The sequence below is a fragment of the Melopsittacus undulatus genome, chromosome 13 (genome assembly GCF_012275295.1).
Source record: "Melopsittacus undulatus isolate bMelUnd1 chromosome 13, bMelUnd1.mat.Z, whole genome shotgun sequence".
Classification (NCBI taxonomy): Eukaryota; Metazoa; Chordata; class Aves; order Psittaciformes; family Psittaculidae; genus Melopsittacus; species Melopsittacus undulatus.
Window position 1 is genome coordinate 9,948,448 of NC_047539.1, and position 17,126 is coordinate 9,965,573.

Here is a 17,126-nt window from a genome sequence, read left to right on the forward strand (position 1 = left end):
AGGTGGACGGGAGCGGGGCCGGCTCTGAGCACGCGCAGTGCGCGCCCGCCCGCCCTGCTTCTGGCATAGAGCATGCGCATAAAGCGGAGTGAAGTCCCTGGCGGGGAGCATGCGTAGAGCCGCTCGTGAAGCCGGGAGAACCGACCCTGGCACCCGGCCTGCCCGGCACCTGTTCTGAGCATGCGCGAAGCGGGTTCTTCGAAGGCGCGTCTAGGTGCGCACCGGTGGGGAAGGGGCTCGCGGGGCTGCGCATGCGCGGTGCCTCAGCGCCTCAGCGCGGGCACTCTGAGGGGGGCCGACGGTCAGGGCGGGTTCGGGGCTGGCACCGGGAGGGGAGAGTGAGCGAGGGCCGAGGACGTGAAGGCCGAACGGCGGCAGCACGGGGAGTATGGCGGCTCCGGAGGGCAGGGAGCCTTCGGTGGGTCCTCCCCACACACATGGGTGGCTGCACGTCCGGAGGGCATGGCGCCTTCTCCGAGCAGAGTACCGCGATAACGGGCACGGGAGGGTCGGTACAGGCCGGGGTTGGACATGAGCCTCTTCCGAAGATCTTTTGCATTATCTGTTTATTGGTTTGCTTTCTCGGTGGGGTGTAACGCGGTCTTGCAGTAACACGCAAGGGTGGCTTGAGGCTGTGAGGTGCAGACTGGCAGCAGTGCTGAAATCAAGCACGGGATTAAAGAAATAACACGTAAAGTGCCTGCAGAATGCAGCAGGGTAGAACTGCAGGCACTGGCAGTTACCCAAAGTTACAGATGCGTATGGCACATCTGAGATGATAAGGAAAAGTAACAGCCCCAGAATAATGAAGTGATTAAAAAAATGGCCTTGTCTCTGTGAAAGGAGAGCCAAAAAGTGAGAAAGCTGAGCTACTGCAAGATGCTGAGTGGGGGAAAAATGTCAAAACATCCCAAAATTGCATAAAAAAAATTGTAGTCCATGGTGGAAGCAAAAGGAATAGTTTTGTCACCTCAGCAGGCTTTTCCATCAGGCCCATAGCAGGACAGTGCTGGAAGTTGGCTAGACTTTTGACCAGGCTTCACGTTTCCAAAAGCACGTTTTACTTTCTTATGCTTTTACAACCTAATCCTATAATTTTGTTTGAGCTACAACTATTTGTTTCTGTCCTGCCTTACAACATGAAAGAAAGGAAATACAGATTTTACTGGCTCCCTCCAGGTGTACAGCAACGGTAAACACATGGATTTCCTCTCAATTGCCATCCAGTTCTTCTGACATCCAGGATAAAGTGCTCACAGGCTGCTTGTCCTCAGACAGAGTGGCTTTAGCGTAGCCTCCTCCCTAGAGGGTCTCAAAAAATGGCAGAACTGATCAGAAATCTTGTCAGAACTTTTTTCCTCCCTGTGTTCTCCACTGTTACTGAAGTCATACTTCTCGTTTTTAGGCCTAAATACAAAGTGAATAAGAATGTCAATAGTCACAGTTCAGCTTGGTCAATGTGGGAATCAGATTGGTCATGAGGTGTTTAACACTATCTGTAGTGACGTCCGTGACACACATGGGTTGTGTTCCAAGAAGGAGAATGAATCCTACCGTGATGCTTCCAAAGAACGTTTTTTCTGCGAGGAGCAATCTGAAGGTACAGCATTTAAGTGCTTGTTTCCCACACAGGGTCTGTTTTCCAGCCTAATAGCCTAAAGAATATGTAAATAATAGAAGTCCTTAACCTTCAGCTGAAGAATGAGTTTTATCTTCAGTCTTGAAGAATTGTCACAACCCTCTGCCTTCAAAACATTGGTAACAACCATGGAAGCACAATTTATGTAGTAAATGCCTGAGACCACAGAGCAACTGTGCCAGTAATGCAGTATAAATGCATACATCATCTTTCCTTCCAAATCTGCACTTTTCCTGTAGATGGATCACACCACGGAGTAGGACCCAGGGTATCTGAATTTGGTGTTACCAAACACATTAAGTGGATTCTTCCCTTAAAGATATATGGTCTCTAGAGCTCAGATTTGTCTTTGGAATAAATGATGGTTAACCAGACTTTGCGAGGTCCTTCTTTCTGTACTTAGTGTGCCATTAATAGTTTGTCTTATGTGGAAGGAATACAATCTGGGCTGTGGTGCACGTTCATCCATCTTACAGAAACATGTTCTAATATTGGCACATTATTCTTAGTTCTGTTTGTTTTTCTTCCTGTCCAGTACCTGTTGCCCGGGCTGTGCTTATTGATATGGAACCTAAGGTAATCAGCCAAACCTTATCATTGGCTGCCAGGTCTGGCTACTGGAAATATGATGATGGATCACACTTCAGTCAGAAGCAGGGATCTGGGAACAACTGGGCAAATGGGTATGAATAATGGTTTTAAGCTTCACTGGGGACTATAGAGGCTATTGAGCTGTCTAAACCCTCTAGGAGTGGTAGTATTGCAGCTGTGTGAGATAGAGTGTCTAACATTAACTTGATTTATATTTAAGTTAAAGCAGCAATATATAGAGCAATGAAATTTCTAAACTGTCTTCTGCAAGATGAAACTGGTATTTAAAATGTAACATTTTAGAATCGATTTAGATTAAATCAAATTAGATTTAAGAATAGGAAACAATCAGGACAGTTTATAAACTGCTGTTTTGCAAAATATCACTCAAGGACTGTTTACTGCAGATAGAATGGATGACAATGTGAGGTTATATAAATAAGAAAAGTATGCTTCATGAATAGCTTCACCTTTCTGCTTTTATTTTGATATAAACTGCCACATCTTGCTGTCTTGTTTGTTATTCAACAGTTATTCTGTTCACGGGCCTAGACACAAAGAAGTAATAATGGATCTGGTGCAAAAAGAAGCAGAAAAATGTGATCGACTTGCTGGATTTTTCACTATCATGAGCATGGCTGGTGGTACAGGGTCTGGCTTGGGAGCATTTGTGACCCAGTGTTTAAGAGATGCTTTTCCAACCTCGTTTCTACTAAACCATGTTATCTGGCCCTACAGCACTGGTGAGGTGAATGTTGTATTTCCCAGAGACACTCTACAAGTCGATAGTCACTGTTTACTTCTAAACATACAGTAATTGTAACTGAAACTAGGAAAGAGGCACATTTTACTTTTAAAAAATGCAACATAACAGAAAGTAACACAGCTAATGAATTGTTTGCTAATATTTGGTACATGTTGCTTCACACCCCCAAAAAAGAAAATTCTTGAGAAGTGCTCAAGTATGATGCAGTTTCATGAGAAGCTCTACAAGAGAAGTAGAAATCTGCTGTTATGGTAATATCTCAGGATTATAATCAGTTCCCAGACAGATTTTATTGGTATGTTTGTGTGAAGTGAGATTGATAACATGATTTTCACAGGTCTTGCTCTCTTTCCATGAAAAAACTCTGTTTGTTTGTTTCCAGGTTATTGTTCAAAACTACAACTCTGTTTTGACTCTGTCACATCTGTACAAGTCAGCAGATGCTCTTCTTGTTCATGAGAATGATGTTGTCCACAAGATCTGTGCTCAGCTGATGAACATTAAACAGATATCCTTCAAGGATATAAATCAAGTCATTGCACATCAACTGGGGAGTGTTTTCCAGCCCACTTACACAGCAGAAGGTGGCTTGCACTACAGCAGAAACCCATTAGGTATGTAAATACAATATAGCTGTCTAGTGCAAACTCACACACCTTTCTGTAATCATTTCATATTGTAAATTTAAGTTCTTCAGGCTCCTTACTCAAGTGTTCAGATACATCCCAAGTTGTAAGATAGGAAAAGTGAAGCAAAAGACTGAATCAGAACTTCAGTCTCAGTTTTGTAGCAGAGTTAAAAATAGATCCCCCAGCTTCTGGTTTCATTCTTTACCAAAAGAACCCTGGTTTCTCCTTTTTCAAGACACTCTTGTAGCTGTTTTACATTTCAGAGGCAATTTGCACAGGACAGTAATTCTGAGCTGAGTTTTAAGTTTCACATTAGAAGTTTGCATAAACTGAAACAGTCTGTGTTTCATAACATAACCTGAAAGGTTTGTGTTTGGCTCAAGCAGAAGACAGGCTAGCATACAACTTTGTAGCAACAAGCTGACATTTGTATCTTTAAGAGTTTAGAACAAGTTAACCATATTGCCAAGAGTTTTGCTTGTAAAATCATAGAATCGTAGAACAGTTAGGGTTGGAAAGGACCTTAAGATCATCTAGTTCCAAACCCCCTGCCATGGGCAGGGACACCTCACACTAAACCATATCACCCAAGGCTCTGTCCAATCTGGTCTTGAACACCACCAGGGATGGAGCATCCACAACTTGCTGGGCATTAAATTAAAAATTAAATTGTCACATCTGTCTTTTTAGCAGTGGCGAGATTGAGCCAGACTACAAAGTGAGACAAGTCTAAATTGTAAAATAAGAGCAACTAACATGTTTTTATAGAACTCAGCAGTACGTAGCAAGTTTGCATTACGTAGCAGTACGTAATGCAAGCAGCAGCAGAACTCAGCAGTACGTAGCAAGTTCAGTATCTGTCCATGTATTTGTCAAATTAAAATGATATATATCCCACTTTGTTTCTTACCTTAACTTGCTAGATCTTTGTAAGATTCCCCAATCTCCTATTTTAGCCTATGCAATATTTTTGTCAAACATGAGCAGCTGTTAATTTCCTCCTTCAGGAGACTTAATGGAGACGTTGGTTCCACATCCTGAATTCAAGATGTTGGGTCTTCGTAACATACCTCAGATGCCTGAAAACTCTCTTGCTTATAGCACATTCAGTTGGCCTGGGCTCATCAAACATTTAAGGCAGATGCTCATTGCTAATGCTAAAATGGAGGAAGGTAAAAGACATTCGCTCATCTTCAAAATTGATCACTCTTTAAGCATTTATTTTTACAGAGCTTATTGTTTTGTGGAACTTAATGATTAGCTCTAGTCATTTAAAAAATGAGTTGCTGCCCTCAGACAGCAGGAATTTGCCTCTACATAGCCAGCTGCTCCATTAACTATTCACTCAGCTGCCACAGCATCTCCTGGCTTGCTCCTGGTGTTGGTCCCAGACATCTCAGTTAATTATAACTATTGAAAGTATGCAAAATAAACCAACAGTTTTTGGCTGGGCACTTAATTCCCATGATTCGTTTGGAACATTCCCTGGATAGTTATTTCTGATGTGCTTTTTCTTTGTACACCTACTAATAAAAATCCCACTAAGCTCTCCTATATCATTTACATGGGGAACTCAGGATAGCTTCCAGTTATGCAAAGAATGGGCTGGCAGATTGCTAAGTATAGAAACAAGTATGAATTTTCTCTGGTAGACTAGTGACTACCAGGCAAATACTGCTGGAATAACACTGGTGTTCTTTGAGAATTGTGTAATTGCTGCTTAACTGACAAACTAATATGATCTCAGCTTGGGCACAGTGTAAGTTACCATCTGACCCTTCAGCTAATCTGAATCCACATTTCATGAACCATTACCTTTCTTTTATATCTCGTAGGTATTGATTGGCAAGTACAACCCCCGCGTCTGGGCTCCTCCATCCCCTCAAGCCATTCCACAAACAAGCCTCTGCATTTCAATACTTCCATTGCCAACCTGGTTATCCTGAGAGGAAAAGATATGCACAGTGTAGACTTAGGTAAGAAGGAAAAACATCACCATAGTGATTCTTGTTTCACATCTCACTGTTGTCTTTGCAACCATATCTGATGGAAGTGAAAAAACCAAAACCCCAAGGCTACATATTTGACTCCTAGGGTCAATATTCCTTCTAGAAACATTTTAATGTCCAAGGCCACGTTGTATAATTGCTAAGGGCTGTTGTATTTACAACAGACCTGAATGTTTCCTGAAGTACTTCACGGAAGCAAGAAGAGAGTGAAGCCCATATTATATGATAGCATTCTTGGCTGTATTGTCTGAAAATATTTAGCAGCTTTTGGAATGATGAACATAGCTTGCAGATGAAGTTCCAATACAAGACTATGCTTCTAGACATACGACAGTTACATTTTCTACAGGCTGACCACTCTGCAGATTGTTTTTCAAGGCCTAAACTGATCTTCCAAGCATCAATTAGGTCACACAGGACTGCAGAGATCAAGATGTAAGAGCCTGTAGCTTTACATTTATCAAAAAGTCTGTCTTATTTCTGGCACAGGAAGTTTCCAAGATCCCTCATTATATACATCATGGCTAAACCCCAAGGATGCTTTTCATTCGTGGAAAACACTAAGAGCATTTAACAAGTATGAAAAGTCGGCGTCTTTGGTCAGCAATAGCCAGTTCCTGCTGAAACCTCTTGACAATGTTGTAGGAAAAGCTTGGAATATGTTTGCTTCCAAGTAAGTGAAAATAATTATGCTGATAACTCACTAACAACTGCCAATATATTCAGTGATAGCAAAATCATTGTATGTACAGCTCCCTCAGTGGAGTAAAGTAGTGGTGAAGAAGCATGAAGATTGTTCCCAAACTTCAGTAGAAATGTCTTTATGCTTGAAACATGGTAGGGCAAGGAACACAGAACTGTGCTTATGTTCTGTGGATAAGTAAGACCACATATTCTAGTGCTGTCAGTTTGACTATTTCCTTAGTACCACAGCTCCCCAGATTTAGTGCATTCCAATGTGACCGTTCTAAATATAATGCACATAAACCCTTTTACTGATGATATAATTTCTACATTGTGTACAGACATGATGCATAGTCCCTGGGAAAAAGTTCTTGGCTCAATTCAGAAACATTTAGGGGATTTGCGTGTTTATTAAGGCTCCCACACTATTAGGTTGATTTTACATTAAAACCAAGAAATCTAGGTAAGAATTGCCTCTTTATTTGATCATCATGCAGCCAAATTACTGCATAACAGCAGATACCTGCTAAATGTGAGTTTATAGCACAGAAATTCTGCAATTAAAAACCACTAGCTGTGCTCTCAATTCCACCCTGTTACAAAATCACCAGTAATAAGAAGCAAGCTGTCCCGCACACACAAGTTTAAGCTTTGCATCTCAAATCTCTGTTACTTTTCTCACTTAACAATTGCTTCTCCTTCCATTTCCCAGTTAGCCCAATATTGTTAGCTGTCGTTTTGTTTCCTTAAGCAATACACAAAATTTATAAAACCTATGAGAAACAAGTCATAACTTACTGGTAAGTTTGAATTAGAAAATGAGTTTAAGAGCGCACAGCAGAAACCAACCAGAGTAGTTATTGTGTGGAAACCAATCTTTGTTTTAAGTTTTTACAATAACTGTACTTGTGTCAGATTCTTTACTGATTTCTAACATCTTACCTGTTTTCCTACTGTGACTTCAACACACAGAGCCTATATTCACCAGTACACTAAATTCGGAATTGAAGAGGAAGATTTCCTGGACAGCTTCACAGCTCTGGAACAAGTTATCTCCAGTTACAGCAGCCTTTGATTACATTTTTTAACAGCTTGAACTAGAGCTTTCCTGAAAGAACTCAGTGCTGGAAAGCCTTCCATCAGCTTCCTGAAGTATATGAATTACTGGACTGTAACTATTTTTCAGTCTTGTAAGAAGTGTGTGCATGTTACAATAGTAAGAACTGAATATATTGATATTGGCAGGTATTATTCGTATTTAATATATTTAATAAATAGCTATTTTTCAAGACATTTGCTATGTACTGTAGCTGAGTCTTTGAACATCATTTGTGGCAATTGGGTATTTTTCTTAAGATTGTCTATACAGAAGACTTTTTCTCCAGGCTAAACTCTCAGCATGCAAACTATCATGAACTAATATGCGATAAAAATTAAATGTGGGATTGACTGCAGGAGTGAGATGTTCCTGATCCTCCAACATCAATTTTTCATGATTACACTTTGCCCTAAGGACGTTTCAATATTCATAAAAATGCACACTATCAGAATTATTAATCCAGACAGTGTGCCACCAGTTCCTATAAAGCAAAGCAAGACTTAAATTCTACTTTAAGAACCTTGACTTAGACAAAATAGTGGAAGTTTGGATCCATCTTTAAAAATAAGGTATGAAGGATTCTTAATTTTCCTGTCATCCTCAGCTTATATTAGAGATTATTATAGACATTAATGAATTACATGCTTTTCTGGCCATTTTAGTGTGCCATATTTTCTTTTCCCTATAGTGTATCAGAGGTCTTGGCTACTTGTTACAAGCAAACCGCAGGTTTAAACAGAACTACAATTCCTGTAAACAATTCTTCCTGTAAAGTTAAAAGCAGGAAGATTTTTAATTCTTTATTTATTTGAACATATCTGGGAAGAGAAGTCTGGTAGATTTAAGAGCCTGTATTAGAATACAATAGATTGTATCATTTCAGAAGTTAAAAAGCTCCTTTTTTGCACAGATTTTACCACGACCACAAGGTGGAGCCCCAGTGAAGCTGCTGCCTGCAAACAATGCCCTGCACCAGGCTGACAGGAGGAACAGGCAGCAATAGTTTGTGGGGGCATAGACTGGGTCCTTATAAACTAAAGGAGTGCAGTAGAATTGAGGATTATGTTGTAACACTGAACTTTTTTCTGCCTCTGTTAGTTCTCAGTTAATGGTAGGGAGAACTTTGGAACTCTTGCTGTTCCTCCCCCCATGTCACACTGTTCTCCCTCTTAATAATCTTACTCACTATTAAATAGGCAAAAAATGAAAGTGAAAAAATCAGTCTCAAGGGCTTTTCCTCTGACAAGTGGACAAATCTCATAGTTTCCCTTGACATTTCAGTGTGGTTTCATGCCAGAGCTCTCAGCTTTTAACTAAAGAGAGGAGCACATGCATTATATGATGCTAAATACACTGGACATTTGCAACAGGGCGAACGATGCCCATGTAGGAATCTTGCCCTGTTAGAGATCCTGATTTAGTTTTTGAATCTGCAAATAATTAGCAGTGGTAGATGCAGAAGTGACCTTGTAATTCTGCTAGGCTGCAGTTAGAGCACAGCAGACACTCGCTATTACTTTTGCTCTTATTTCATTTTCTTTCCTGGTTTCATTTACCTCTTCACTTTTGTTCAGGCCAGGTACAGCAGCAGTAAAATCCCCCTGGAACACCTGTTCTCAAAGCAGTTCTGGCACGATACCTGGATCAGCAAAGAGCCTTCTTGACAACATTCAAGTACTGAAACTGAAGAAAAAAATAAGTGCTAAGGCTAAGTTCTCAATTGCTCAAATACACCCATGGTAACAGCCCATCACTGGCATGGTCGTGTCAATGTGAGCCTCAATGGATTCTGACAGACTTCACAGTAGCTTATAGACAAGCTTATGCAGGGAAATGAGAATAATTTGTGGGGTGGTTGGGGAGAAAAAAATAGGGAAAGCAAAGAGGAATAAGCAAATAGGGTAAATATATGAAATAGAAAACCACTTGATGTTTATGGCAAAACATTTTGACTATTCTTCGTGCAGACCACAGTACATAATCCAACAACTTGACCTGTTTTACCTTCCGTTTTCAGTCAGCTCTGCTGTTTCAGGAGCTCCCTCTCAAAAGGGGAAGACACAACAACCATAGTTCATATCCTGCCATACTACAAGCTGTATGCTACAATGTAAAATTAGAGTTGTTTGGAAGTTCAAAACTATGTATAACTTTTGTTATATTATTTATGATGTTTTGGGGTTTTTTTTTCACTACATCACTGTCCAGCAGCTCAGAGCTTGGGGACTGTGCTGATTCAAAGGCCTTTTCTAGTGTAGTGTTTTTGTCAGTTTTAACCATTGTCTCTAAGCTCGATATTTTCACAGAAGAAATGGGCGAAAAGATTGTACAAGAAGTTAAGATAAACAGCACAGGCGATTCAAGTCTGCAGGGTACAAAGGGTCAGGAAAGGAGACAGTATGGTGAGGTTCTCCCTCCTCCCTCCTTTAAAAGGCACAGGATGTTTAGCAACATAGAAATACTTTTCCCTCGTGTTTTTAACAGATACCAGACTGAAAACTTCTGGTATCAGAGATGAGATCAGGCAACTCTGTGTCTGAAAAACGACTAAGGCCCAGGAATGCACATTCTTCCTCATTGTTCCACAGCACAGGCAAAAGAGAGATTAAAAAAGCTAAGGACAGACAAATCATCTCAGAAACAAGGAAGACAGTAAAGGGTTATCTTACTGCTGTATCAATAAGTAACTTTATTGCAGAAATAACCTCATGTTATCTCTATGTACTTAAAATTCTGCACATGAAGCAGATACAGCAGGTGCCCAGTGCCCCTATGAATGACATCCTCATTTATCCATTCTTTGTAAGTACATTTTTTATTTAAGACTTATGGCACTTTCAGTTAATGGAGCAGGATATTTGGGATCTTTTGCTTGTTTAAGTTTGATGGTAGGATTTGGACCACATCAGGAAACACAGCACACAGCTGAGATGTATAACCCCAGAGCAAAAATTACCATTTCCTTGCTTAACCTACAGTTATATGAAAGCACAGAGGAAGGTTCTGCAGCTCAAGGACAGAGCTAGGCCAACAGGTTCATTCCTGCTGAACAAGGATACTTCTGGAAGAACTTGTTCACAGCTGGGATTCAGTACTCCTACTTCTATAGGAAAACAAAGTTTTTCAGAGGGATCACAACCATCAGCCAAATTTTGACAACACAGATTCCTCAAAACTACAAAAACCAAAAACCCAAGGAACTGAAAACAAAAGTGTAGCTGTTGTATGAACTGTTCAATCCTTCTCATTGCTCTGGAGAAGAGATTGGCAGGAATTATTTCTGGCATCTCTAGGCTTCTTCCTGTTAGTGTTTTTCACTACTGGCCTCAGTTCTGAAATTCTCACAGCCTTTCCCAAACTAAGCCTTCATTTTTTGATCTATGGCTGGATTCCTCTGTTTTTTTCCCCAGGATGTGGAGAAGGTCACAGTGACAGGAAGCGAATAGCTGTTCTCAAATACTCATTATCTACAATTATATTAGAAAGTGGAGGAGTAATTTTCAATGTTATTGATAAAAATGACTCATGTAAAGAGAGCCTAGAAAAGGGCCTTTATCGCATTAGAAATTAGAATTAATGAGGCAGATCAAAGGTCAGCACAAGCCAGTGGCTCACCAGGGCAGGAACAACAGAATCTGTGGCCTTGACCTAGCTGGTTTTGGGCAAACTACCCACAGGATGTCCATAAACCAAGGAACAATGCATCAAATCTCACTATTGTTTTTTGTAATGGACAGGTGCAGCTCACTTGGAAGTTGATTCAAGGACTCTAATGCTGGCAGACATCTTTAATGAATAGGATAACTTTTATTTGGCCACAAAAAAACCCTAAAAGCAAACCCAAAAATTAATCTGTTATAAATACTTTAAACATAGTAACTGTTAGGCAAGTGGCAGGGCACTAAGGTAGTGATAGATACAACTGATTTGGACTTAAGCATATATTGTTGCTTATAAGGTTAGACTGACTACTGGTACAGAAAGGGTGGAATTTAGTGTAAATGTATAAGGGGTTTCCAAGAGGATTACCTGCAGAGATTTACCAAACTGAAACAGCTCAGGATTAAGGGGGAAAAATAATCTGTGGTTTCCACAACAACCAGGATTTTATCAAGAAGAAACAGGTAAATTATATTCAAATTACCAGTTGATATACTACTGGGAAGCATCAAGGTGCAAAAGGATATGGAATAATTAATTCCTTCTACATTTATTAATGAATTTCATAGATAAATTTGAAATCTGGGCCAAACATGCAAAGGAAATACTCTTGGAAATTACAGCCTGCTTTAGAGAAGCTTGCTTTTTGCTGGATCCCACTTTAAAAACTGCACACAAGTCATCAGGAATGTGATTCATGGATCTGAAATGGTACCAAAAAATCTTTTAGAAGGAACTGAGCTGCTGCCTTTCCTCTGCTGCTTTCAAGGGCAGCCCAACCACAGCTTTACCAAGGCAGCAAATTCCAGCATAGCTTCCTCCTCAAGCCTCTTGCCTCTGGCTTCCTATCCTACCTCTGCCCATGCTCCAGAAGCACAGCCTGGACACTCAGACAGCTTTTAGCTCCCCTGGATGCAGAGCTGATAATCCTGACTTTTAACTATAGAGCCTTTCCGGTGCTTTCAGTCAAACCCCAAGTTCACAATGGTCCCTTCTGATTTCACATTGTATGAATCCTCTCCCTCTAGACAGCCACTTCCCCTCTACCCGGGTGGGGTAATGAGTCACCTACCTCTGTGAATCAGCAGGACCTGCTTAACCCTTTTCCAGAAGCACAAACAGCTGCAAATAGGCTGTTGGTTCAAACAAATGTTACTGCCAGCCATACACACTGGGAAGGGTGAAGATAGCCTGAAGTAAGAGATCAGAGGCTGCTTCTGCTCATTAGCAAATTTAAAGGCAATTTTTAGAGCTACAAATGTGTTCCAAGATCATGAAAGAAGTCTAAACCTTACCCTATGGTTCATACAAACCAGACACATTCTAAACAGTGACTTCTAAGAGAGCCTAGTGGTATAAAACAAAGGCACAGGCTTCTGTACTTACCTGTTGGTTGCAGAAACCTTCTTGTCTGTTAGTCTTTAAAAGGAAAATCTTTAAAATGTGCAGTGTTATACCATAAAATAGAGAAATAAGTAAAATCTCTGGGCCAAGACTGCTGTTTTTAGAAAGCAGTAAGTAGAGAAACTAAAATAAGCCACTGGTTAATATAAAAGCACAGACTAAACATTGCTTGAGCTTCAGTGAGGTAGTGTCACTAGCTACATGGCAAAGAAAATACCCTCTGATATGGTGTGTTTGCATTTAAATCAGCATGTTCTGCAAAAATGATTATTGTACATATTTGGTTACATGCACAACATAATGTTTATTCCAAGGCTCACAAAAACACACTTCAGTTGCCTGAGAATGGTGTAATTGTGGTCAGATGGCATGATTTAACTTGAAATTTTGCCCAGCAGTCTCCAATACGTAAGAGATGATTTACAGGAGCATGTAAGCAGAGCACCACTGAAGGAGCCAAATGGAAAGCAGCCTTATCCCACATACTGAAGGTGTAATAGAACACTGACACTGTGCTTGGCTGGCAAGGGTGGCTGTAGCTGTGCATTGTAATATCCTCACGGAGTATGGTGAGAGCTGGGCTGAGTTCAGAGCTACTGCTCTCCAGATGGCCCAGAACAATACTGAGTTCAAGAACACATTTTTCCATGTCCAAGTGCTCGCTGCTGTCTGTCACTTGCAAAGAAAACACTGGGAAATTTCCTCCCCACCCCACTTTGGGCAACTTCAGCCTCTGTTACTGATTCCAAGTCATGTGGTCAGTAAGTGTATTTAATATGTAGTTCTTTGACAACATAAGCTAGCAATTTCTTCTCCCTAGGGCCAATTTTGGTGAAGAAATCCAATGCAAAACAACCCCCAAATAGTTAAAAATCCAGTTAGATACTTTTCTCCCAAAAAGAAAGTTACTGTTCCCTCTCTCCCAGATTTTTACATTATTTTCCTCTATATTAAGTCAAGCTTTGCCACAAAACTAGTATTTTCACAGTGAAGTAAGGTCCTTTCCAACCCTAACTCTTCTAAGATTCTGCATAAAAACCAGATATAACCTAATGCGTCCTGTGAAAGGGAAGCTTATTCTTCAATGACATGACAAAGGAAACATGAACTTGCTTTAGTACACAGGGTCCTGTTCAAACTGAACAGAACTCCAGTCAACAGGCTTGAACTTGTCCAAAAATCACTGCTCCAAACTCAGACAGGGCTACAGGAGGACAGAGGAAAAACATCAGAGCCAGCCAAGGGCTCTCAGGATCAGCTCTGCCAAACACACACTTTCCTTATTCACTTAGTAAGAATGAGCCTCTCTCAGTCACAGCTGAAATCTATTGCCAAAGGACAGCACAGGAGATTTCCACACTTAACACCAGGCTCCTCCCTGGCAGCCCTCAGAGCTCCAGTTCATGCACAAATGCTGTGATTTGCTAATGGTGGTTGTGCACATGCAGAGAAGTGTTTAAGCAGGTTTATATAGAAGTTAAGGGAAGCAACATCATTAAAATCACCAATTGCATTAGCACAGATGTAGTCAGAATACTGCTTTGAATTGTTTCTTTTGGCATCTCTGACTTTAAACATCACTAAAACCTGCCTTTGGGCATCTTAAAAGTGTCTCTCTTCACTGCAGCTCCCCACCTATTATCTTATGCAACACACATGACTGCATGTGACTATGTCATAACAGGTCAGCTGCACTGAGAGGAGGCAAAAAAATCAAGGAATCAGAGAGATTAAATTGGCTATGAAAATATAAAAGCTATCCTAGCTCTTAAAACAGCTGCAACAAACAAGGCACTGAGGGAAGCATTGTTTCTGAAGGGATTTTGTGAACATGGTTACATTTGTACAATGGTGTAAATAAGCATTTTCTCTTTACGCATATCCCATTTCTTTCAGGGAACAAAAAGGAATCCTAAGCACATAAACCTGCTGTTTTGAGCCTTTTCAAAAATGGAAAGAGCCTCAGGAAAGACAGAGTCCCTTCACACTCACATGTAAGTGTAAGCGTCACAGAGTATGTGTTTCAGTTAGTATGTATGCATTTCAGTTAGTATCTATATGGCTTAGTTAGCAGCAGGTCCCATGAGAGAATGGGACAACATGGAAGGAAAGCAGAGGTGCCTCGAGGCCACTGGATGCAGATAGAACCAGCTTAGGGAAACACATCTCATCTGTTAAAAACTGCTGCAGACTTTGTCAATGGTTTGAGGCAGAGTTCAACCTCCCCAGGACACGGGGTAGGGCTGGTGCCTGTACACGAGGGCAGAGCTCTGGCTGATGCCTTCATCCAGATCGATGCCACCTGCCAGTGAAAAGGACCTTAGAAACGTCCTGCAGATCAGCTGGTACCCAAGTAAGGTAACAGGTGACTACCTGAGATTGATGTAATCGATCATAACTGTGCTCACAACCTTATGTAAAAGCAGGCTAATGAACAAACACTTCAGTGTGGTGCATAGAATATGCCCAGCTCTGAGTTATCTTTGAGGTAAGTGCAATATTTCACACAGGGAAAAGCAGCAAAATGACACACTGCTGAGGCCACAAGGGAAGAGAGTTCCAACCACCTCTCTTAAAGAGACAGAATCAGACCCGTGCGCTCTGCTCTGTCACATTAACATTAAAGAAACCCCATCTAAGCACCAAACCCCAAACTGGTAGGCTCTGCACTGAATCCATCACATGTACTGACCACACAGCCCTTCCCTCGCAGGACAACCCCCCCCGTGAGCCCACCAGAGAAAACCCAACTTGTTAGGGGGACAGAAGAGCCATTTCTGAAGCCATCAGCCTTTGGTGTGGCTTGCAGGGCAGTTATGGGAGCAGGGAACAACACAGGGACTCCTATCTCTTGCCTTTCATCAGGAAATAGCAGCTAGTTTCCTTATTACCAGCTGCCTGGGCAACTCATTTAAGCTCCTTGGGAAACCAGAACAATTAAACTGGGAGTGACTCCCTTGAAACCCGGAAGATGCAGCACACTTGCTTACCCCTATCTGAACAGCTCCTCAAATGAGGTTTAAAGAAGGATGATTTAATGACTTAAACCTTTGATTTAATGTTAATGTAGTCAATGCTCTTTGAATCATTCCACGAGTGAATAGTAACAACAAACACCCCCTTGAGCACAGTAAAGAGCAGTGTTTAAAGGCAAACTAAAACAAAGCTTGCCCCCCTAAGCAGGTTCACCTGTGTTTAGTCACCAGCAATGAGGTGGTTGAATGACTTCACAGCTTAGCAGCCTCCTCACTTTAACACATCAATCAACACTCAGCTCTTTTGGGATCAAAATACCACACCAAGAACCCCATTGCAGATCTTTGGGCTCTTCCTGTTTGCTTGTACCTGGGTGGTGATACAGCCAAAGGGCTTTTGGGCACTGGATGACAGTTTCTACATCTGAACTCCCTTCCTCTTTCAACAACAGAGCTGGGTTGTTCTGGCCTCTCCCATTCTGAAACACTGTTTTGCTGTTTGTTAATGAAAGCTGAGCAGTTCCTCAGTGAAACGGATTTCATGCCCTCCATTAGACACTTGAATTAGTGGAGTCACAGCAAGCTCAGAGTTTGTCAGTATAATCCTTTCAGAAATGAGCATACACAAATATTTACCCTCATTACACGTTCGCAGGGTGTTCACAGGGAGGCGACAGCTTCACTCCGTGTTCTCAAGGTAACAGCAAATCCTCCCTCTACTTACACCCTCACCTGGATCCCTGCTCTCAGCAAGGGAACAGCCCAGCAGGAAGCCCTCCTGCTTCCCCACTCCACTCTGCTATCTGCAGGAGGCTGAGCCAGGAACTTGCTCGTTTTACTTCTTCCTTTCAAAAAACCAAAAATTACAGCAAAAATCCTCGAATTGAAACCCAGAATTTAAATCTCAGAAGAACAATTTTAATGTTTTTCCATATAATTCCATTGCACCTTGAAATTGCTGATTATAAAGTGTTTTTTAACCATGTGCTTCAAAGGAAATAGAATTCCTGTCACCTCCAAGGAGCACACGCGCTCACCACTTATTTGTACACCTGCAATCAGTTTAGTTCACTATACTTGTGCTTATCAGGGAAACGTGCACAGTATTTGTGCTTGCAGTTAGCACTGCCTGCAGCAAGAGGGAGGCTGATCCTGACAAATAACGAAGCCCAAAAGCACAGGAGGGAAGGACTTCTGGAACAACATTAAGCCATCAAGTATTAATGACAAGTATCTTTTAGCATGAACTGGCAGCTGGGTGAGTTCAGAGGTAGTGTCATAGCTCAGCCTGGCCCAGAGCACTGTGACCTTTCTAACTGGGCTTACATCAGCACCGGTCATGCCCTGATGGTGCAGAGGAACGCAGCCGTGTGCTTACGTCTTACCCAGCCTTCAGAGCACATGTTGGTGAGGCACAAGTCACAGGTCAGAGAATTAGGACAAGCTGCTGCCCTACCTGCCCTCAGCCTGCGGGTGCTTCTCTGAATCAGCCTGGCAGCACAGCCAGCTTTGTGCTTTGCTTCCTATTTACAGGGTACCTGTGAATGGAGAGATGTAGCCATGTGCCACAGAACAGTCTAAAATAAATCTCTATCACCTCAAAGTCATCTTTGATGTTTAACCAAACATCAGTTGTTACCAAGGCTGTTACTTCCTTGGGATTTTTAGTC

The 17,126-nt window shown here is 41.5% G+C and overlaps 1 protein-coding gene across 2 annotated transcripts; it reads left to right on the forward strand.

Annotated features, from left to right (window-relative positions):
• Positions 1 to 183: 183 nt before the first annotated feature.
• On the forward strand, positions 184 to 7,557 carry TUBD1 (tubulin delta 1). 2 transcript variants are annotated; one of them, XM_005141700.3, is made up of 9 exons: positions 184 to 214; positions 1,406 to 1,600; positions 2,175 to 2,322; positions 2,762 to 2,978; positions 3,379 to 3,610; positions 4,633 to 4,797; positions 5,461 to 5,601; positions 6,124 to 6,307; positions 7,291 to 7,557. In XM_005141700.3, the coding sequence occupies exons 2-9, from the start codon at positions 1,429 to 1,431 to the stop codon at positions 7,391 to 7,393; spliced, it is 1,362 nt and encodes a 453-aa protein (XP_005141757.2). In that variant the 5' UTR covers positions 184 to 214; positions 1,406 to 1,428; the 3' UTR covers positions 7,394 to 7,557. The 2 variants fall into 2 exon arrangements, with proteins under 2 accessions (XP_005141757.2, XP_030898347.2); XM_031042487.2 differs by lacking the exon at positions 184 to 214 and having other exon boundaries at positions 1,512 to 1,600; positions 2,175 to 2,215; positions 7,291 to 7,527.
• Positions 7,558 to 17,126: the final 9,569 nt, after the last annotated feature.

Excerpts from the sequence above, each read along its gene's own strand:
- TUBD1 (XM_005141700.3), top strand. The coding sequence starts at position 1,429 with ATGTCAATAGTCACAGTTCAGCTTGGTCAATGTGGGAATCAGATTGGT. Across the intron at positions 3,611-4,632 it reads CTACAGCAGAAACCCATTAG|GAGACTTAATGGAGACGTTG; the intron begins GTATGTAAATAC and ends TTCCTCCTTCAG. Across the intron at positions 5,602-6,123 it reads TATGCACAGTGTAGACTTAG|GAAGTTTCCAAGATCCCTCA; the intron begins GTAAGAAGGAAA and ends TTTCTGGCACAG.